General features: G+C 40.3%; 1 protein-coding gene across 1 annotated transcript; it reads left to right on the forward strand.

Moving 5' to 3' along the window:
• Positions 1 to 2,257: 2,257 nt before the first annotated feature.
• Positions 2,258 to 15,920, forward strand: adm2a (adrenomedullin 2a). The gene is made up of 3 exons (XM_046379193.1): positions 2,258 to 2,392; positions 2,726 to 3,016; positions 12,082 to 15,920. Exons 2-3 carry the CDS (start codon positions 2,919 to 2,921, stop codon positions 12,494 to 12,496), a joined length of 513 nt encoding a protein of 170 aa, XP_046235149.1. The 5' UTR covers positions 2,258 to 2,392; positions 2,726 to 2,918; the 3' UTR covers positions 12,497 to 15,920.
• The last annotated feature ends 7,855 nt before the right edge of the window (positions 15,921 to 23,775 follow it).

Genomic DNA, 23,775 nt, shown 5'->3' on the forward strand with positions numbered 1-23,775 from the left:
GAAGCTGAATGATACGTAGGCAGTCGTTCTTTTAACAAGTGTTTCAGATCAGATTCTTTCTCAAAGTCAAACAGTTGTGAGGTTACTGCATTTGGGTCAGAGATCATCCCACTTTGTGAAAAATAAATACCCAGCAATCTCCGAAAATCCAATAGAATTTCCTGCTCTTTAGAAGAACACACAATGACTTCTGATCACCTTGATGGTTTTCTCATCCAGGTAGCCACACATGGCCTTGTTCCTTTTGAATAAACAAAACAAAACAAAACAAAACGAAAGACATGAATCCATTATTTTGTATTCTGCATTCAGCATGTACCAGTATAACTGACATTAGCAGAAAAACTGTACAAACACTCTGAATTGACTGTTTGCTTGTCCAAAGATGAAGATGCGAATAACACGTCTTTGCTCAGTTTTTACAAAATGCAATCAAATCAAACATTTTGTTAGCATCTATATTGATAAATGTTGATGTTACTTTCCAGTACTTTAAATTTAACATTTAGGGAAGCACGTTGTTGCAGTGGTTAGAACTGCTGCCTCATAGCAAGAGGGTTGCATGTTCGAATCCTGCTCTGGACTCTTCCGCACAGGGTTTGCATGTTCTCCCTGTGCCTGCGTGGGTTTTCTCCGGGTACTCTGGCTTTCTCCCACAATCCCAAAAACATGCACATGAGGTTAATTGGCTGCTCTACATTGCCCCTAGGTGTGAGTGTGTGCAATGACATAGCAGTATGAAATTTCAGACTACCCAGAAACTTTGGTTACAAAAATAACTTAATATAATAACTTTTATAACTTAAGTTAATAAACTGAATATCTGTTCATCCAGATATGTGTTTTGGAGAATTCAGGAAATACCCTCAGAACAGCGGTAAATGATGTAAAATGACCCAAGTTTTCTAGAAATCACAGAACATTTATTTTTCAGAAAATTCAATCCACAGCACAAGGTACAAAGAGGGGCCATGTCTGTCAGAAACTGAAAATCAGTAATACTACAGTTTTCTGTGGTGGCCCTGCTGATGTTTATTTAGATGCCTGAGATGATATTTTGCATCAGCAAAAAGACAAATAACAAACATAGCATTCTTGCATTCATTCCGGTTTTGCTTGTCTTATATGGACACTCTGTTTCCAATACCAGGAAAAGTGCCACTCAATTGTTGACAACTTACTCAACATGCTTTCTTGGAAATGAATGTTGTGTAACAGCATCTGAGACAGGATCAGGTGTATGTATTACTATTGTATCATCCAATTGTGCTATAAAGGAAGGAGACAGGAAGTCAAAGTCTGCAAATAAAATATGTCCATCTGAGTCCTGAAATAGACTTGTAAGATGTTGTTCAGACCTGTGATACATTTGATTTCATACTGATAATGATTGAGTCATAGTTTTCTGCAGAATACAAATACTAAATACTTCTGTTCCCTATCAGGGACATCTTACAAATAAAAATAGAAAAAATGTTATGTGAAGGAAACATTCAGCTCAAGAAATTTATCATCGATTCATCATTTTGAGACTGGCTTGACTTCTGGGGATTCTGTGACGATTCCTGCATTTCTCCCTATCTGCCTTACACACTTGGCTGACAGTGATGATAAGAGATACAAGGAGGGTTTGGTCACAAAGACAAACTGCCCAAGAAATTCATGAAAATTGAGCTATTTTTCCTAAGAATGAACATGGTTGATTGTGATTACGTAGAGGACTTTACACTGCTACAGTCCTAATATTGTTAGCTTCCTTAGCTAGCAGCAATGTTTTCTGTAAGGATTTATGTTTCTGTTGTGCTTTTATGTGTTCTGTGTTGCTTTGGAACTGCATCACTACAATATTTTACAATATTCCTATAACGCTTAGGAGTAAATTACTACCACAAATACTGAGACTTTAAAGTAATTACATGGTGCTCAGTATTCATTTTGTGGTTATCATGACGCTTCCATATTTTGGGATCCAGCTAGCTTTAGCTAAAGAGTTAGCTTTTCTTGAGTAGCTAGCTTTAGCAACGTCACGGGAACTTTTTTTTCTGTCATATAGTTTAGGCCTATGAATAGAATAAAAGGAAAATAGGAATAAGGATAAAGGAATAGTGATGTAGTTTCCTTAAACACGTGCTGCGGGGATTTTTTTTTTTTTTTTTTTTGCCACCCACATAATAATAGCATATTCCTAGCATGGGAGATAGTGATGATACACCTTTCACCTCTGCCCGTCGGCACTTGAGTCATGGACTCCGCCCACTCGCTATTTAAACCCACAATGTCAGAAGGCGCTCAGCTTCACACTGGAAAACTTGACCGACACGTTTGGATTCAGAGGGGAAAAAAAAATCAACTAGAGGGTCTACTCAGTCTCTGAGCTGTAAATACTAAGAAGGTAAGGGATTCTCTTTACTTATGCGATGAGAAAGCTTATTCATGAAATGTAATAGTTTGCAAAAGCATTTTCCATATTGGGTTGAAGTTGCATTTTGGGCTTTTTCAGAAAAATGTAAAGCCTTCATCTGGTGCACAGGTTTAATGAGTGTAATGGAGTGAGACGTTCATAAGCAGAGGTTTTGATGAAGAAGCCATTGTTTTATTGTAGATTGTGTGTTTGAAAAGTTTCTCATTGTGGAATTTTAAAATGCCGGCTCTCTTTTCTTTTCTTGTTTGTTGGCACTGAGCAGCAGGTTTAATTGATCATTTTATTGCTTTTGATTTCTCCAAGGTTTTCATCAACAGTCTTCACTGTCAAGTTTGGACATCTGAACCAAGCATCAGCATTTCTGGAACATTTTTATTTATTTGTTTATTTTTTTCCCCCTAATTTTTTCCCCTCTCTTGGGGATTTCAACTTCACCCAGTCCTTGAGGTCGCCCCCTCCTTCTCAGGGAGGGTGTAAAGTTAAAGTTGACCCGGAGATGCGGTCCATTCTCCCGCTGACTGTGTATTGCATCAGCCTGGTTTCCCTCCAGCAGCTACTGGCTCTACCGGCTGAGGAGCGTCCCGACCGGAGCAGGTAGGAAATACGACTTGTTGGGCTACTGTTTTATCAAGCACAAAGAGCCGCTCCTCGTGTCTGATTGGCTGAATCGGACTCTTAAACTTACCTGATAAACGCACCTGGAGCCGCACTACAGTTAATGTAGGTATTATTGCGCGATTGGGTACTAATACTTAATGGCACCATTGACCTGTAAGGCTGAGGGTTAGAGCGCACTGCCACTATTAACTAAATCAGCTGTAATGACGTTATTAAGTGTTGAAAGACGTGTTGGACGTGCATTTTTTTTGTGACAGCAGCATTTAATGAGTAAATACGTCATGTAGGTTTTATTCTTTTAAGCGAACATTATGCTTTTACATACCTTAACGTGGAGTCCTTTCTCCATATGTGCGCGGTTTTCTAGTGAAATCTTGTTTTGTTCAAAATTATGACTGAACCGAAATGAGACCGAAGCATTCTTACAACTTTCACTTTTTCTCCAGCTTTCCTGTGTGTGGGTAGTGTTTGGTCACTGTGTTCAGTTATTACTGGAAGTCATTTGGCCTGTAGCCTTTGTAATAAATCACATCAGGGTAACTGTGTGTAAAAATGAGAGTTCTGTGTTGTTGTGTCGGGCAGATAATGAAGACTGCAAGGTCAAAGGCTTTTCCCCCCTGACACAATAAAACACTTTTCCTATCTCTGCAGCAGCCATGCCAGAGACCAGATCAGATACGGGACTGTTAGATGGTGCTATTTCATATTCCTTGTGAACTGTAAACCTTAAGTGAGTCAAACCAAACGAAAAGCCATTTTCTGTACTGAATTATGTAACCTAACGGTGATTGTAACAGTTTGTAACTTGTTTCATTTTCCATAATCGTCTCTCACTCTTTTTAGTAAAGTCTAAAGTAGGTTAAAGTTGAAAGTCGCTGATCGTGAGGGCATGGGGGTAATGTTCTGAAATAGGAAGTAAAGTGTGAAATCTATTTCACTTTGCACATTTTACAGCAGATCTGCGGTAAATGTGACCCTTGATTGCAGTGGCGAATATGCAAAGGCAGTTTATTGGTATCACAGGAGCATTTACTCTACAGAGCAATGATTTCTTCTTCTTCTTCTTGCCAAAGGCTGTCACATGAGCAGCTGTTTATAGAGGTTTTGTTTGGTTTAATCTCCCCGTGATTCTGTATGGAAAACTGTTATTTGCGAGGTGGGAAAACCTGTTTGTCTCTATGAATAGCCTGGTCAGAAATACCAACATGGACCATTGTAAAGGATCTTGTTAGGCAATGAATGGCACCTGTACTTTTCCACCCCTTAAGTAGCAGAGCTTTTAATCACAGAGCACTGCATAAAACATTAGGCAACAGCATAACAACCAGTTTGACATACTAACAGTCCAACACACATACAGTACACTCTGCCCACTTTGATGTGTGATGGAGGCCTGCCAGCGATGCAATATGTGTGAGGAGTTGCATTGTTGAGGAGCAGTGAGAAACGTGGATGACTTGGTGTGTGATCGCCCTCTTCTGGTGTATTTTGGACCCACATCTGAATCAGTGTCAGTGAGGGAGGCTCAATGTTGGGACATGAGGGGCCCTAGGCAAAGGCAAACACGGAGCCTCTGAAGACCCACACTCAACATTCTCTAGAAATTACTCTCGCCTTCTACTTGTGACTGAGTAAAGCAGATGTTGACAGATTAAAAACACTGCAGTGGTGTTACTGGTTGTGTTTTGTGCTCGTAGGAGCAACATTCGAATTTTTTATAGGTTATTTTCGTGTATTTGATGATTTAGGCTAGAGAGGGAGAGAGAGAGAGTGCATGTGCCATGCATGAGCATGCATAGTAGGACTCCCTAATTTGACTGCAGTTTGCAAGCGACAGTCACTAGTCAGTTGCAATCTGAGTGTAAGTTACTTTCACTACGCGGGTCACAGGGATGTTATGGTGTACGTCTTAGAACACAAGGTCACCCAACATCTCTTGTTGCTTTTGTCGCTTTTTGTTTTGCGTTTTGCCTTTATTTTACAGTTAGAGAGACACAAACATTGGAGAAGCAGAGTGGCGACATGAAAGCAGGGTGCAAGCAAGGTTTTTAAAGAACATCTAATACTGATAATATAACAGTGTAACAAGATCTGGGAGTTGAAGTTTCCTGCAGATGTACGTGTGTGTGTGTGTGTTTTCAAATGGTGAACACCTGTTCCTGAAACCTAATCGAAACAAGGGGAGGCGATCCTCCTGTATCCGCTCCCTGTTTGTGCTGCTCCTCCACTGCACCTGCCCAGCACCGTCGTAATCCCCCCTGATTCCCATCTCTGTTGTTCCCATCTTTCCAGTAAGTAAGAGGGGCCATCTTGTTTGTCTTCCATTGGGTCATCTGCATTTAATGTTTGCTTTGTTCATTTGGATACTTGTTTTTTGGACATTACGCTTTTTCTTGATTAATCTAATCTACCCCCCCCCTGACCTTGTTATCCACAACAGAGTAGGGTAATTCCATAAGCTTTTTTGTTCAGTTTGTAAAAGATGCTGCGTATAAAAACGTTGCTTAAGAAGGTTCTGTCGATGTCCTTCGTAAGTTACACACCTGTGATCTTTAAATTTCAAATTAACTTCAACTGATAGCACCTGCCTTGTGATTTCACCCTTATATAACAGGAGCAAATTGAGGGTTTAGTCAGGAATAACCATGGACCAAAAGAGAAACTCAAACTCTTTTGAAGACAAGGTCACTGTGATGGTAGAGGAGACTGAAGCCAGGCAACACATATTCAGTGGACTAAATAGTGGGTTGACAAACAAAGCCAAACTTGCAGCTCGGGAGTGTGTCGGCGCTACTGCGAAAAAGGAGAGGCAGAAAGACTTAACTGTGGCTGATGTAAAAAGAAATAGCCCTGCTTAAGAATTCAGTATGAAAAGATTAAGTGATTCATTGTGTTCAAAAATTATGACTGTGGGTCTATAAATTCCTCATGCTTTTAATTAATAATTCCCATCACGTTGTTCACAAAGCTCGTGTAAAGTTAACAGACCCCTGTGCATTCCAAACTGTAATACTCTGAAATAACAAGAGTAAAATCACGTACGCCAAGTCTAGACTTTGCTTAAAGATAAGATCAGTTCCACGTCAGAGTAAGGTTGTACAAATAACTACTTATACATGGTTTTCTGCTTAAGTCCTAGTTAAAATCAAAATTCGTTGTAAGTCCCTTTTATAAATGAGGCCCCTCAGCTAAACCCTGAGCAACCAGTAGAAATCACCTCCATAGAAACAAAACCATCATGATCCCTCACTCATGTCCCACCACAAACACAATTGTGCTCTATGGTCCAAGTAGGAACCAGCGCGGCTTGGGGTGGATCTTTGTGGTAGCGGAACAGTAGTTTTTTCCTCTCTACCACCACCTGGATGCCTCCTTTAATCCTAAATAAATCCCATTAGAGATATCACATTACTTCAGATCATGTGGTTTAGCCTGATTGATTCCTGCGATCGCATTCTCGATACATTCAGTGAGGATCTGTTATGGGGTGGTGTCATCTCATTAAGAGCTTTAGCAACGTAGGGAATCACAGTTATTACAAATGTCCCCCCCCCAATCACTTCTGCTGCTTCACAAGCCTCCACATTTTACACATCTCTCATAAATGTCCTATCTAGCTTTAATTAGGGCAGTAAATTTTCCCTCTTCTCTTAACTCCGCAGAGCACATCCTGTTCTTTTACCACCAGATACTGACAGCATGATAATAACAGGCATGACTAGTGTGCATTTATTCTCTCCTGTTGGACGCTAAGTGTGTCTGAGCTTAGATGTCTGTCATTCCTTTCCTGTTCTGTGTTTGCGTCCATGTTGTCCCCATGTGTCCTGATAAGGACACGACAAAAACCCACATAGACGCTCTGACAATGCCTGATGGGTGCTTTCCAAACAAGGAGAAATTGCATGTTCCTGGGATCACACGCAACGCATACCCTTCATTGTCGTTTTACATAACGTCTTGTGGGTTTTTTTTGTAAGGGAAAATAGCCGGGATCCGCCGCCAAACAATAAGTTAAATACGGCTTTAGCAGCAAAGCAGCTCTACAATGCAGATTCCAGAAGTGGGAAGTGGCTCGTCGCTTTGAGACGGATGACATGTAAGCCGATTTGCGGCCAAGCTTTTGGTACATGCCTCTGTTCTGTCTGGACTAGGGTACGATGACATGACAAATGAGTCTGTGTGTATATGTTGTGATACAAGCTTGTTTAAACTTTTTCAAGGCCAAATAAAGTCATGTTTTTCCCCCAAAAGATCTGTTAAATGATTAACTTGCTCTTGTAGGACTAAAGTGTGGTTCAGACATCCAATGTAGATACTCTTAGTGTAATATTTACCAGCATTCACCTCACACAGGGTGTCTTCCTGTTGATGTTGGTTCAACTGTGCTGCACATGCTATGTGTATACATCAGAAATGCACAGCTCACAAAACCACTTTTATACATCTGGAATGGTTGAAAACTAGCATTTCCATCGCTGTAAATAATCTCAAGAGACTCCTCTTCTCATATGTCTTCTGGAACTTGTTGCATGTTGTAAACAGGGATTTTGGCTTGGACTGCTCAGACATATAGGGTATAAACAGTCGTATGGTTCCATGGGGGTCAATCTGACCAAAGCCAGGCTGAAGTAGAGGAGTGTGAGGAGGAGCTCCGACCAAGCAGGCAGAGAATTCCACTGTGGATTAATGGCTAAGACCTAAATTCCACCCTCCACATCCTTAAAGAGCAGGTTTCCACTCCACACTGGAAGTCACACTGTTGTGTACAGTCAGCTGTATATATTATATACAAGGAGTATCTTATAGTGGGAGTGTGGATCAAAAACCTTAAGGGAAACAAAGGTGGCTTCTTGGGCAAGGGGAAACCTGGTGTTGTTTGATGTGTCCTGTCTACTTACATTGCAGTAATGTGGTCTCAGAGCAGATTTATAGTTTTTAGCTTGTCTTTAAGTATAATTTACTGGCTGCACTGAGTTTTGCTTGCATAAAGTAAATCACAACCCACTGTGGAGGTTATCAAAGCAGAACCGCTCCCAAACAAGTAGCACCAGTGTTTCATGTGACATAAATCACCTTTCCTTTATTTTTGTCCTGCCTCTTGCTAACAACAATCTCCCTACTGTTGCCTAGTGGGAGATTACAAATGAATGTGCCATATTTTTCTGCTGATTAAGACTGCCTTTGGTAAGCTTCAGCCTCTCTATTAATTGTGTAGCGTATTGGTAATGTGGTACTGTGGTTAGACTGAGGGAAGGCTCCTCATCTGAGGGAGTTAGGGTTGGAGTCACAGTGAAGGCACAGGTATGCTTCATAAGAAGTACCTGGAAGATGGTTGAATGGCTTCAGAAATTCCTCTACCCAACATATGTCCCATGTTGAACAGCTGAAAGGTTTCACTTTGCCTGCATGAGACTCTCTTGCCTATTTCTATGAGAGTTGAATTTTTACCCCGCCTTTGAGTGAGGCTGTTCTGAACAGTTATGAGCACTTTTGTCTTCCGACATGCTCTGAGGACATATACCCAGCCCTTAGAGTAGGAGATTAACCTCTGCAGGGTTAGTGTTGGGATTAAGGGTTAGCGATGCCATGGCCTCTCTGCAGAGAGCATGGCACCCCTAAGGACTGGTGATGAAGCTTGTCATCAAGATGTGGGACAGTTTTGATTCCTCACCTTAAAAGCAGCAACGAGGTTAGTATAAAAGAAAAACCAAACAAGGCAGCACAGAGAGATCAGCATGGCCTTTTGTCGAACTGTGAAATCCTTAGAAATCATATTCCGTCAAAATGAATTTTAGTTTAAAGCCCTTAAGCTGAGATCATACAAAGCATTGAAAACCACAGTGGGCTGGACAATTAAAGACAAAGTAGCTCAGATTTCTTTGATCGTCTGCCAATCATGTAGATCTCCTTTACTCCTGATTTGGTAGATTAGGCTCTTAATAGCCAAATTAACCTGTTGTGTGAGATCAGATGTGACAGAGTGAAAGAGAGATTCTTTTAACTTCTGGAAGAAAAAGCATCGCAGTTTAAAGTCATTTTGAGGCGGATGTAACTGGAGCTGCTTGTATGCAGACTGACTCAGTACTTGGCTTTGTTTTTTTTTTCCTGGATTACACATACCTCACATGGCTAATAAAATCAAATGTGACATTTCAGTTTGCCTGTAGAGAAATACTTATAAAGTACTAATGTGATAAATCTGGGATAAATCTCGAAAACCAAATAAGCCCTCCGGAGACCAAACACTTAAGAAACACAAACATATTTAACATTATATAAAAAGCAATAATTGTTACATATTGTTATATAATTGTTGTAGTACAGTCATGGGGTTCTTGTGGCCATCTGCAAGCTAACAAAGATGTCCTTACTAGCCGATTGGTTTCCGGGAAATTAGAGATTACGATGCAAACCTGCAAAGTCCAATCCTGTGTGAGGGATAGGGAATTTATGTTAGATTGTAAGTTAAAAAGTCCTTTGGTAGACTGAGCCGCATGTCTTGCAAGTGATGGTCGAGCACTGCCATCTCGCGCTTGTGATGTCATTTGGAGCCTGCGCAGCAGTGAGGGCAGTTGTGCCTCTCAATAGGCATTCCAAAGGGTCTAGGTTTGTTGTGTTGCCGCTAGTTTGTGGTTCTGAGTTCTTTGTAAATTTGATTGTATTAATGCACTTTAGGGACATAAATGATCATGGCCATTGTCTTCTGGGTTAAGGAGGCAACTATTATTATCTACTCGGGGAAGGGTCAAGAGGGGCCCGCAGCTAACACTGGGCCCCGATAGCGGGGTTATCCAGGCCTTGGTATAAGCTGTTTCTATTATAGATGGGATGAGTTTCTTTCACTCTTTTAACTTTTGACCTCCATGATCAAAATTGCTAAAAAAAAAAAAAAAAAAATGAAAGAAAAGAAAGTCATCCAGAACCACAGATTACAGTTCTGTTTTGTATAAAAGAATGAAGTAAGAATAGGAATCACATTAAGTATCACCTACTTTGAACCCACCCTAAACAGTGTAAGAACAGTGAAAACACTATGCAGACAGAACAAATATAAATATGGAAATACACAAAATATGCATTCTATAAACAAGCTATGAAACAAAAACATGGAATTTGGTGCAGAGCCACCACTGCTATCTTGTCACCCATGTGAATAGCTTTCCTGTGCTGTCAAATGTGACTTTCACTGTGCAGACCAGGTGGGTGTAACTTGGTGATGTGGCACCATGGCACGCCGAGGTCTGTCCTGGAAATAGTGCTCGCCTCCGTCTGTGGCCTGGCCTTAGACAACTATTTATTCAGCCACTGCCACTGTTGGACAGCAGGTCTCCTACAAGCTACCAGACCTGTCAGCAGTGAGCCAGCAGCTGAAGCAACTGAATAAACCAATAGCTTCACATTTCACACAGGAGTCCCAGAGCCATCATAACACGTAGACTGTGAGAGAAGTCATCTGTTGTGATGTCTAACAATGAGTGAGTGTTCATGGTGAAATAACACAAGTCAGCATTTCACAAGTGGAATATAAGTTTTATAATTAGATCATCTGCGGCTTCTGCCTTTCAGACCATGGGAAAATAGTGCCAAACCTGAAGCAGTGGAATATTTTTTTCCACTTTGACTCAGAAAAGCAAATGTCAGATATATTTGCCCTGATTCTCTATTTAAATCCCATTACATTTTCATCATATTTATCTCTGGCTTCCCGGAGAAACAGCACTTTTCTATTTACTTCTCTACAGCCTCCAGCAGTGGTGATAGGCTAACAGTCAGAGACCTAAGCCACACTGTGCTGCACAAACACAGCAGTGACAGTTCAGTGAGGAGCTGCAGAGTCAAGTTGTTAGAAGGGACTGTCTTTGTCAAACAATGAACAGATGGCCCGTTGGTAGGCACTGTGTTTGCTGAACGGCCTGTGCGCACTGGAAGAGCCCGTCCAACCCTAACAGGTCATTTAGTTTGATGTGCTGTAAAAGAAGTCTTAAGCAGAACAGTGAGATCTGATTTTGTGCACAATAGTCCCTGGAAAAAAATAAATAAATAAAAATAATGTCTGCCACAAATCTTTCCATGTACATTATTAATTAAAAAGAGAATATATGTCATTTTGTAATTTGAATGAACTGACCCTTTAAATAGTGACAGTGTGTGTCTATTGGCCAAGAGATGACTGCAGTTTCACTTAATGTATTATGTACTGAGCAAAGGCAGAACAAGGTTTATTAAATCCTGAAACAAATTGATCTTCATCATCTTACTACAGATAATCTAACTAAAACTGTAAGCCTTTGGAGATCATCCGCACCACTGACACATGGCTGGCCAGGCTAAATCTCCCTTAGCTACCACTGACACCCAGCTGGGCATTAAAAAGCATTTTGATTGTGTAATGTAATAAGCAAGGCTGACTCAGAGTACATGTTGTTTTAGCCAACATAGCCATTAACTTTTATGTAGTGCATTAAGAGATGAGCGTGATGTCCACGTGGATAACTGCGCAGAGAGCCATGCTGTGTTCAGACAGCAGGTAAAATGATTTGTTTACTAAGCTTGGTACGGCTAATCAGATTTCTGTAGAAACTACCTGTGCCCTTACAACATTTGCTATTACACTGTATTAACAGTGCTGGCAGATGAAAGTTATTTTTTCTTAAACTAGAAACTTCTTTCTATACTTTTTCTATTCTTCTATCCCAGCAATAATTTTGATTGTGAGTTTTCTTTGTGACTATTTCATTAGTCTTGCTGGCCAAACTGAACAGGATTGATCATCTGATTTTGTACAGACACTCATGGTGCCGAGAGGATGAAGGCTTTAGGGATTCCCTGACTTTCTTTGGCACCACCATGAGGTTGACATATTTGTCCTTTAGTGCAACTACTTGATTGGTGATCCTGTAATTTATTTGACCAAAAACTTGGTTGATGCAAACAACTGAAAAACTAGAGCATTCCCACTAACCTCAACTATAGATACATTTAGTGCATGTTAGCTGCCGTTACCAGGACAGATTTTCACCCTATTTCTCTTTTCACCCCAGGTTGGACCTCCTCAACGAATTTAATGACCAGAGTGAGGACGAAGCCTCATCGTCAGGGAGCCAGACTCACGTCGCCATCTCCGCTTCAGCCCCCAGCCTGTCTCCAAAATGGCTGCGTGGTTTCTTGAGACACAAACCAGCCTCAGGAATGAGAATAGCTGTTCCAAACCTTGCATGGGCACAACCCACTAAGACGTCACCTATTGAGAGGGGAATCCTGAGAGTCCGTCGCCATGCCCACATGGGATCACGTAGTCACCACTACCCCCACCACGCCCAGCTGATGAGAGTGGGCTGCGTTCTGGGAACATGCCAGGTGCAGAACCTCAGCCACCGGCTCTATCAGCTCATTGGTCAGAGTGGCAGAGAAGACTCATCCCCCATCAATCCCAGGAGCCCCCATAGTTATGGATGAGTTAGCTGACACCTCTGAACACCCACAGCAAGTCTGTCTATATATCATTTATTTATCTCTTAATGTGTTACTGGTAGCCTTTGTATTAGAGTTGATGTAGTCCATGTATTTTTCAAAATGACACTTATACTCCTCTTAAAAGACTGCTGTGTTTCCCTGAGCTTTGTCCTGCTTCAGAAGATTCAAGATTGACCGACTGAATCTGCCTTCGAAACTCCAAATGTGACTTTTCCCACCGCCCTGAGAGCATTTGCCTTTTGAAGGACGTTCAAGCCTTGTCAAAGTCTTTTTGGTTCTCCCTCCTGAATGCTCAACCGAAGCCAAGAGGCTTGAGTTTGATGTCCTAATGCTGTTAATGTAAGAATGAAGGCTTGTCCTCAACACTATTCAGTGGCCTAGTCCTGTCTGCCAACTGACCTCCCCATCGGTGGTCATCCCACTGCTCATTGATCAAACCCATAAGCCCCTAATGTGGATTTCAACCTGCGCTCAGAGCCAGAGCACTGTCAAAACCAATGTGTTCACAAAGATCTCGTCAATGACCCCATGAACCCTTTTACCCCTTGTTTAATGGCAACATTTTTGAACTCCTGGGTCATTTCACAACTGCCTTTATAATTTCAGTGTGAATACTTGCGATCCTGGAGTATTCCATGAGCTTTCAGAAGACCTGTGAATTCGTCACTCAGCAGGACTTTGTGTTTAAGGACCACAGTTTACATTTGAAACCAGCCACAGCACTTGGTTTTCACCAGAGTTGAAGAGCAGTCTGAGTCAGGACTTAAATACATGAACTCCACATTGAAAAGAAGAAAAGAAGAGGGTCAACATCCAATGACTTGGAAAGAATTGACATAGATCAGTTTCAGTGTTGCATTATAGTGGCCAGCACAGAAGGCGGCAATGTGAACCTTGGAGCCAGGGATCAGGGCTTCATTGCGCCACTGCTGGCACTTTCCCTGCGGGAGGCAAAGACTGAAATATTAGCCCTTTCACGTGATTCATAAGTTCCCTTTGCAAGTCAGGACTCTGGGTTGACAGCAGTTTAATAAACCTGACCTAATCACTTCAGTCATATGTACCACCGCCGCAGGGGAGGGGGGCCCTGAGTCTCCCATGGTCTGCACATTCAATGCTAATAAATAAAAAGCAAGGCATGTGGCAGCCACACATGTGCACACCAGCAGCCTTTAAATTTTGAAAGGGTTGGTTCACCAAAATGACAAAAAAAAAGGTTAAAAAAATAAAATAAAGTTGCGTATTTTGGAATAACATTGGTTCTTATTCTGGAAAGAGGTGTTCCTGTAGAAAAAAATTCCACTGGCCTCTACTGTAATGATTAATGTTTGCCCAAGATATCTTGACATAGAAATCTCAAGATATCTTGGGCAAACAAAACCACAGGTAACTTCTTTTTTTTGTAATTTTGTGCAACCTGCCCTTTTAAAAAAATCTGCTTACATTTGACAAAATAATTACACTACGTTAAAGCCTTATAGCAAATGGCCAATCAAGCAGAGTTTTTCAATGGAAAAATAAGTGTCTTTTGCAATGTTCTTACAAATTAACATTTTTTTTCTCTCACAATCTGGGGGTTGGAAGCCCAAGAGATGTTTTATACTTACTTCACCCATGAGGGTTAGCACATGTCAAATTACAAAAAGTTACTGATATTTTTCATATCCCATACATGACAAGAGATTTAAGTATGGGAAGCCTCGTTGTTCACATGTAGTGCGTCAAATGGGTTTAAATTAGTTACATTGCGGGTTTCTAATGAGAGACCACAGCAACCAAAATGTTAGGTGTTAGAGTGCCCACTTTCAAGCACGTTCGCAAAATAGCTTAGCAGGAAATCCAAACGGCTCCTTTTTTCTATATATGTCTGTCTCTGAAATGGTGGGCAGATGACAGACTGAGAATAACTGAGGTCAAGCTCTACTCGTCAAGCATACTGAAATTTGGCCTTAAACTTCAGCTCAGAGAGTGCCACCATATCTATAAAACACACACTTTTTGTGAGAAACACAATTATATTCCATATGATTTACATACTTAGTTCTATTTCAAGGCTTTACTATACAGTAGCCCGATCTTAACTTGCTCAGAGAGTGGTTGAGTGTTTTGTAGGAATGTAGGCCAAACTGTTAGCCCATTTTCTGCCTTGTGTGCGCAGTCATCTAGATTATTATTTGTTCAAAATGTTTTTGTTATTTTGCAGATAATTTTTGCTAAGTTTGATATTCCTAAAAGCCTTACAGTTTATACTCACCAAATACCTGGCAATACTTGACAAATCAAATGACTTTACAGTATGTGATCTACATCATGTAATAATGTATTCATATCTCAGTCTGTGTCCTCTGATTTTACTTTATGTCTTTAGTCTCTCTTTAGTCTCTCAGTCCCACTCTTCTCTCTTCTGTCTGTGATCATTGGGGCCTGGAGGTCACAGGGTAATAATCAGTGCTTCTTTCGTCTTAAATCTAATCTGTTCAAAGGCTTGCTGAGGTGAAACATGCCATTCTCTCTGCTGTAATGGAGCTAATCAATGTCTCGTGACAGATCATTAAAAGGCTTTTCAAACGCTCTAAAACCCTGGTGGATCTCTCTGCTTTTTAAAATGTACTATTTCACACACACACGATGTGAGTGTGTGTGTGTGTGCATATGTGTTTGAGCTGCTGTACATATCAGGACACTTATCTCCCTTATTTGATCTGTGCTCTTGACCATTGTGCTCGCTCTCTGTTTTTTTTCTTTTGCGCATTATGTTTTCGTGACGTCAGATGTTGCATCACGTCAAGTTGTGTGAGCAAACTGTGCACGACCACTAATACCTCCCCATGGAAAACATCTAGAGCTCTCATGGCTCTCTGTTGCAAAGAGGAAAGAGTGCAGAGTTAGTGTAGAAAATGTCACTGTCAGTTTTGTGAGATACAGTAGGTGCAGGAAGATCTAAGTAGGTTTGTTTTTGCTGATTTTTCCATGTAAAAGTCACATGATCTCCTTTAGTGTCACAGGAAAGCACTTTAATGCAGACACGTGTCGATAGTTTCGTGAATTTTGCTCATTTTAATGAACTTGTGAAAATTGGACGAGGTTTCTGTTGTAAATGTTGCATTTTAGATTGCCAGTGACTGTGTTTGAAGATGTCAGTGCACTCCATGTGGCGACAGGATGACTGTGGACATCATGTGCACCTGTGAATAAATATATATATATAGCCAAACTATTTAAAGAAAATAATGTATTTAAGTTATCTTTACATGTTAATATCTATATGTCACCAAAGGCTATTTATCTCGTCTTTTCCACTGTTCCATAAACATGATCTTATGGTGGGAAAGGAAGTCTTAACTGTAGTCTAAATGTTACTGTTTGATAATGTTCTTCACTCTGTAAAATAAAGAACTGCACTGTAGTGTGATGGAGTATGGAGTATGATTTAAGAATGTATGTGTGTATGCGAGCATCCATGTGAGGCTATAATGCCCAAAAACATGCAAAAGATGTTATTCAGTATTTACATTTTAAGGTATTCTAATCACTTCCACCCTCCTCCATGTTACTGCGCCCTTGACCAAATTGTTTTGACCGAATAGTCCCCAAAGAAGTCAATCATTACAAATCACTGCATGACGAAACTAACCAATGTAATGGGGGTCAGGGGACAATGTGAATGAAACATTGAGAAACATAATCAGGGCATGATCTCCTGACAGCAGCCACGTTAGCAGTACAGGTCGTATGACTGGACAGGGTTAATGAGTGACGGGGGGTTTGGTCGAGAGCACGCAAGCTATTGGTACGATTCTCATACGGCAAAGGACAGGAGAGAAGGAGGACGTGAGGTGTAAGGACGTAAGAGTTCTATTTGCTTGTTTTTACAGCTGGAACCAACAGCAAATTGATCTTGAACACACAAGTTGAGTTGAACATTCAAACCCAAAAAGCCTCACTCGTTCTCTGTAAGTTGACCTGAAGTGGCTTTAACGTTATGGTAGAGAACCCCTCTTTTTCCCCACAGTTTATGTTCTAAAGTTCTGTATGGGAGCATCTGCATTTACTATACAGTGTATCTCTACTTATTTAGTCAAGTTTTTCCTTAAATTTAAAACCTATCCATATATGAAACATTTTATTTTTATCTAAGATACTTTTTCACTGTCCTGTGTGTATTTCTCCCTTTGATAACTTGGGAAATTCCTGTGGGTTTCACTTTGGACCATGAGTTTTTTTTAAAGACGTTAAACCTCAGACATTTTGTCTCTGTATGTATGGATTGAAATGTGCACGTAGCGTACTGTGTACAAGCGTGGTTATATGCTGGCACTGAACAGTGAGACACCAAACTGATCTCAGTCCCCCATCATACTCAAAATAAGAGTGAAAAGAGACAATTTAAGTTGTAATCCCTTATGCTACTCTTCACTGAAACATAGTACTTAGTCTTGAATAAATTATCAAAGCAGTTAATTAGTTACCTTACAAGTTGTCCAAAGTCAAACTTTAAAATATATGCACTAGAAATTAATGTAAAAGCATGGAGAATAAGAAACACCAAAAAAATGCACCTACTTCATATATTTACTCTTATCTTTAAATATATATCTATATAATCAATATCATCATTTTAATAACAATGTATCAAATACGGTATCTGCTCAGCACCAAACAGCAGGCAGACAGAGCTGGCAACTAGCTGGAGAACACGGTGGAGCAGTGTTTAGCAGCTACATAGGCTAATATTTCCCTCATGAGTAGAGACCAAAACAGAGCTAAAAGAAGAGAGAACACTGTACATTTGTCAGCTGACTTGAAACAAAATAAAAAGCTAATGTTGGTGGATTTGTAAAACTGTTCATGACTTTTCCATGACAGCAGCCTTTTGCTAATGCAGTAGGCTTAAAGGGGCACATCACTAATCTGAAACTTTCAAAAGTTAGAAAAATGAACCTTTAAGATGTCACTGGGGTGGGGTAATAAAGCAGCCATTGCGTTGCATTATGTGGATTGTAGGTTTTTGGAGCTTAATTCTTGACAAAGAAGGCAAAACTCAGACTTTGATACATAGCTTTTATTATTATTTATTCTTTTTTCTTAAATTTGTGTCTTGTGAGTCCCCCAACTTCATGGAAGTACCATGACTAAAGAACTCCAAACTGAGGGCACAGAGGATTTTTTTTTTCTCTCTGAAGAGCAATGCTGCCTCTGGCTGCAACCTCAAGATGGTCTAATCAGGCCCTCCATAGATTTTTATCAGTTCACCTGCCAAAATTAGAAACACACATTCCTTCTCAGTTTAAATTTCGCTGTGCTTTTCTGTTATCACTTTGCTCTTGCATTTTATCACTGTGTAAATAACAAATATCAAAGAGTCCACCAGCTTGAATTATGTCATATCATCCTGTCTGCAGCTGATGCATGTCAACCAGCAGAAACTGTGTCACATACCAGTAGACGACCTCTCCTTATAGTTGCAATTTAGGCCATGAGTTGACTCTTGTAGTTCTAGAGTCACATACAATGATAGACTGACAACCTCATGTCCATTTCAAGACCAGCAAAGTAACTAACATAATACAAGTGAAAAAAAAAATGAAAAAAAAGTAAAGAAAACATCTTGACAGTCAAAAGCACATGGTGTCTACACTGAAAACCACTAACTCAAGTGCTGGTCAGGTCAAGCGGCTGGACATAGATGACTTATTGCAATGATTTCTAACCAGTGGAAACTCACAGTAGGCCAGATCTGGTTCATGTTGCCTGATGGAAAAAGCAACATTTTACATTTTATAGCAGACAGCAGACTTTATGGACTGCGCAAACATAAGGGTAGTAAAATGTTCCACAACAATCAGTGGAATGTAATCATACAGACACAGGATATACTCATTGTAAATCTGAGATCTGACACTAACAGGAGAGAGGACGATGGAGAGACTGTAGAGTAGCTCAACTATTTTGAAAATAACAATAATAATAATAATTGGATACATAATTAGCATAATTACCTAAAAGTAATGGATAAACCGTTGAACTTCATCGCTAAAAGAATCAGACTCACATATCTTACAAAAAAAGGCTTGGAATCACTCTTTTATGTAACAGTTTTGCAGCTTGAATGCATTTACTCTATTTGAACTAAGATCAGGAAACAGTTAGAAAAGGCCCATAACAATATCCACAAGGTGACTTCATCAAATGTCTTTTTTGTCCAGTCAATGGTCTGAACTCTAAAATATTAAATTTACTTTAACGTAAGGCCAAGAAGAACAATGAATCTCCATATCTGAGAACTTTTATTCATTTTAATATAAAAATAAAACATGACAGAAACAACTCATTCATTCATCTTCCATACCGCTTATCCATCAGGGTCGTGGAGGGGCTGGAGCCGACACAGAGCCAACACACAAAGACAGACAACGACACACTCTCACACTCACACCTAGGGGCAATGTAGAATAGCCAATTAACCTAATGTGCATGTTTTTGGTATTGTGGGAGGAAGCCGGAGTACCAGGAGAAAACCTATGTTGCTATGAGGCAACAGTGCTAACCACTGCACCACCGTGCCGACTGCCAACTGAAACAATTGATTATCAAAATAGTTGCTTAATTCTTTTGTGAGCAGTTTATCAGTTAATCAGCCAATAACTGCAGCTCTAAATAGATGTCAATCAAACTTTGGTTTTGCTACCCCACAGCAAGCCCTAACCAGTATTTTATATGATGGATGTAACAATCTGTAATGTGACAGACCCACAAATAATTATTGCCAGTTTTGCAGCTTGTTGCTTTTTGTTCTGCAGTTTTACTGTTTTGCTTCACTGCTCTTATCAATGTGTTGTGTCCAGCAGCAGCAGCAGGCAGCTGTTTTTAGCTGTACACTACCTGCTCAGCAGCAAAAATAAGACAGACATCGTTTGGTGAGGCTACTGAAGCATTTAGCAGGTCAGGAAGGTGGGCATGGATTTATGCTGAAAACAGCTACCTACACTGCAGCTGGAGGTGAGGCTTGACGAGAGTCTAATCTGGGGACCATACAAGCAAATCAATAAGGAAAATGAGACTATAAAAAGCACCCAGAAGGCTAATAGCCGAGTGATGGCTGCAGAGAACTGTGCCTCATCATGGTGCTTAGGCAACTCAGGGGTAGCCAAATGATGTCAGTCTCTTTTTATGAATTTCTTCCATTGGGTCATGGCAGACCTGTTCCTTCTCTCCTTCCTAAAAAGGATAATCAGTCATGAATAGTCATGTTTTTCTAAATAGAAAGGAGAAGCACACTATACCAGAAGTATTTCACACAACACACCGTCCATTTATATGAGTGTGGTAAACAGACAGTAGGCAGAGACTGTCCCCACCTCACACACCTGTCCACAGAGGCCTCTAGATCCACGCTGACCCTCTTTCACTGTCATAACATTTACATTCCAACACGCGACACAGCTCAGGGCCAGCCTTTACGTAAGTAACACACTGATACACCGTATCTCCAATAAATACTTTGGATTGAAACACCTCTGATGTCCAAATGCACGTGTATGTACAACTGACAATGTTGGAATGCAGCTGGTATTCATATTGAGAAGTGACTCACAAGAAGTGAAACAGCAGATTGCTTTGTCAGCTACAGCAAGCGTCAGAGACAGCACGTAGGAGCTGACACGTACACCTACTTATTATACAGAGTGATTCCTTTAGTGTTATTACTGGACTGTCATTATTTATGCATGGTACTTGGTCAATTTGGAGTTAATTCAAAATGCTTTATATACATGTTTTGTTTAATCTATGACATAATCTAGTAACCAGCAACTATGGTTTAAAAAAATGCACTTGAGTAATGAGTACAGTATTTCGCTTTGAAATCTAATGCAGCTGAAGTAAAAATAGTCAAGTAAAGTGAAAGTACCACACAAAAAAAAAACATACTATGCTGCACTGTGCAGTTTCTCTGACTGTCTGTTAGTCACACACAGAGGGATCTACACTGGAGCTAGCTTAAAGCACAGTGCGTCATCATCAGATGCAGAGAATGCCCTTTAGTGTTCATATGAGACACCAATAGACGTGACAAAACAGCACTATGTGACACCCTAAGAATTTATTGCAGTGGCTCTTGGACCTACACCCTTCAACCATCGTATACTAATAATCCCTTAAATTCTCTCTGGAATGACACTCCAAGCCTAGCAAAGTGTAGCACATTTTGGAATTCTTACCAATTTGCAAAATTAATTTGCTGTGACTTCAAAAAAAAAAAAAAAAAATAGACAAAAAGTTATTTCTGTGAAGTGTGCAAGACAGCATGATGAATTCAACAGAGCATGCAGAACAGTGTGTGACTTCTACATTAGCTATGTCAGCAAACGAGCCTGGATAAGACAGCAGTGAGTTCTGATTAGGAATGCATGATGCAAACGGACAGTGCTAAAGTAGTTGTTAGTCAGTCAGCTGGTTTGTCTGTTAAGAATATCAGCGACTGTGGCTATGGAGAACACTATGCACAATATTCATCTGTCAGCTGACAGCAGTTTGGGCTGTAACGCTGTGATAACAAAGAACTAGATAGATAACTAGAGACTGGTTTCAAGGCTTTTGGGTTGTTTTCCTCTTAACTTATTGGTTCAAACTTACAGTATCCAGACAGTTAGGTTTCTTGCTTAAAGACACCTTGGTAGCATATAGCTGCTACTGAAATACTGTGTTTAGGACATATTACTTGTATTTGTACTGCTAGGGTTATTCTACTTCCAGGTTTGTGTTTATGTAGGAAAATTAAATCATGAAGTACTTTTCAATTAACACCAACAAAACCAGGATCTACTAGTCAGCCTACTATCACTCGACCTGACTTCACTGTCCACTGCAGTCACCAGTTTCCTGCATTCCAGAATTCATTTTGATAAGCCTTATGTTGAATACAAAAGCCTGTTAGCAGGTGATCAGTTATAAAAATGACAGTAAAGCAAGTGTGGCGGATTACATTCTGCTCTGTGTGTGCAGAAATCTGACTTTTCTACTGTGGGTGTAGAAATGTGACTTTACTGCAGTGAATGTATGAACTTCATAGTCAAGTCAATTCCAAAATCTGGCTGTTTACATTAACAAATTTGTGCTATCTGACTTCATTTTAGTGGTGCGGGGAACTGACCGGGATTGACACCCCTGCTCTGAATTCGTGCTGAATTCGTAAATCAGAGACATGACTTCAAGGTTGTGTGATAATTTTGGCCCAGACAGTTCGGCTGTAGTTGTCATAACCACGTTAGGCCACCTCATAGTTCCTGCCTACTCAAAGGACTTCTCTGTGTAGCTCAGCATGATCATGATGGTCCACTGGTGGAAAATGTTGTGAGTTCAAGACCCAGGTGCTGTGGAGTAAACATCTTATAACTCAGATTACCCTGTCCCAACTCACAGCAGCTGTAGTTTTCATTTGAATTGATTATTCTTTTTCTATTTATTTATTTATTATTGTATCAATTCTACTTGAATTATTATTTATTTGGTATTCTTGTTTTGTTCTTTCTTGTGTTCTTGTTCTTTGTTCTAAGTTATTATTATAATGGAATCTAGCAATGCACAACATCCATTGCACGTCTGCCCGTCCTGGGTGAGGGATCCCTCCTCTGTTGCTCACCCTGAGGTTTCTCCCATTTTTTCCTTGTTAAAGATTTTTCTGGGAGATTTTCCTTAGTTGATGTGAGGGTCGAAGGGCAGAGGATGTTGCTGATGTTATGTAAAGCCCTTTGAGACGAACTGCTTGTAAAAATGGGCTATACAAATAAAGTTGTCTTGCCTTGTCTTGGCTTGTCTTGTCTTGTCAATGCAGAAAGTTGCCCAAATGACAGATCTTGAACTCTGAAACATGTGCTTCCACCCCTGCACAATGAAAGTGAATGGAATTTCATTTGAGGTGCTCACAGCACAAGTGTTAGTGTAAAGAATTAGTGTCTTTGTTAAGCCCCTTAGCCTGGCTTAGGCTAGCCCATAGCTTAGACTGCTGGGAGACTTTCCATGATGGACTGAACTTCTCTTTTCTTCTGCACACATTCATGTCCCATGAACTACCATGACCTCTTCCTCAAAGTCTTGCAGGTTCTGTGGATCGTGGTTGGACCTCCCGCTGTGGATGAGCTTGACACCAACTGCTAGTACTATTATTATTATTGATTTGGTGCTATATAAATAAAAAATACTTAATTAGACTGGTCCCTCAGACAAAATATCCAGCATTCCTGAGTAAAGGTTCATAATAATATAAGCCTTCTAGAGTTAAAAATCGCAGACATGACATGTTTTAGGCGAGTGGATGGTTTTTACCTCATAAACTTGTTTATTTTTGTCATTTCAGGCCTGAAACAATGCAGCATGCAACACAACCAGCCATGTTGTCATTAGGTGTTGGAGAATCTACAGATCAACTCTTAAAAGAGTACGATGTAAGCTGAAGGTCAAGTTGAAAACTAAACTTGCAACTGCTACTGGTTTATCAAAAACTTCATCAAATGTTTGACTGAAAACAGCGCAGTAAATAGATGCTATATGAATACCAAATGAGTCACTGTGCTACGGAGCAGATTTTTTTTACCTGTCTCCCTCAACACACCTGATTCAAATGATCAGCTCATCGTCAAGCTCTGCAGAAGCCTGATAACGAGCTGTTCATCTGAATCATGCATGCTGGAGCGGGGAAACATCTAAAATATGCAGGGCAGCGCTAAGAAACACTGGATTAGAGACTCATGATTTCAAAGAAATTTTTAACTTCAGGCTGTTGTGCTGATTGCCCCTCATGTATTTGTCATAACCATGTGTGAGGCCACCTGATCATCTTCCTCAGCCACAGTACTAACTATAATTCTAGTTTGTGATAAGAAATGAAGGATATTTTGGATTAACAGAGTGGCAATGAAAAGGGCTAAAAGTTAATTTTCCACTGTACCACCTGTTTATATTTTGGGAGATAATGTGAAGTATACATAACAAGAAAATACCGTAATTTCCAGACTATTGAGCACACCTGAATATAAGCTGCACCCACTAAATTTATAAAGAAAAAAAATTGTACATATATAGGTCGCAATTGTCTATAAGCCGCAGGTGTCCACGTTGTCAGTCTCTCTTTCATTGTTGTTCTCAATGTCACTTTCATCTGAGAGAAAGTTTGATGGGGAAGAACTTGACTGGCCCACACAGAGCTCTGACCTCAACCCCATCCAGCACCTTTCAGATGAACCGGAACAGAGACTGTGAGCCAG

Source organism: Scatophagus argus, chromosome 22, assembly GCF_020382885.2.
Source record: "Scatophagus argus isolate fScaArg1 chromosome 22, fScaArg1.pri, whole genome shotgun sequence".
NCBI lineage: Eukaryota > Metazoa > Chordata > Actinopteri > Scatophagidae > Scatophagus > Scatophagus argus.

Excerpts from the sequence above, each read along its gene's own strand:
- adm2a (XM_046379193.1), top strand. The coding sequence starts at position 2,919 with ATGCGGTCCATTCTCCCGCTGACTGTGTATTGCATCAGCCTGGTTTCC. Across the intron at positions 3,017-12,081 it reads GAGCGTCCCGACCGGAGCAG|GTTGGACCTCCTCAACGAAT; the intron begins GTAGGAAATACG and ends TTTTCACCCCAG.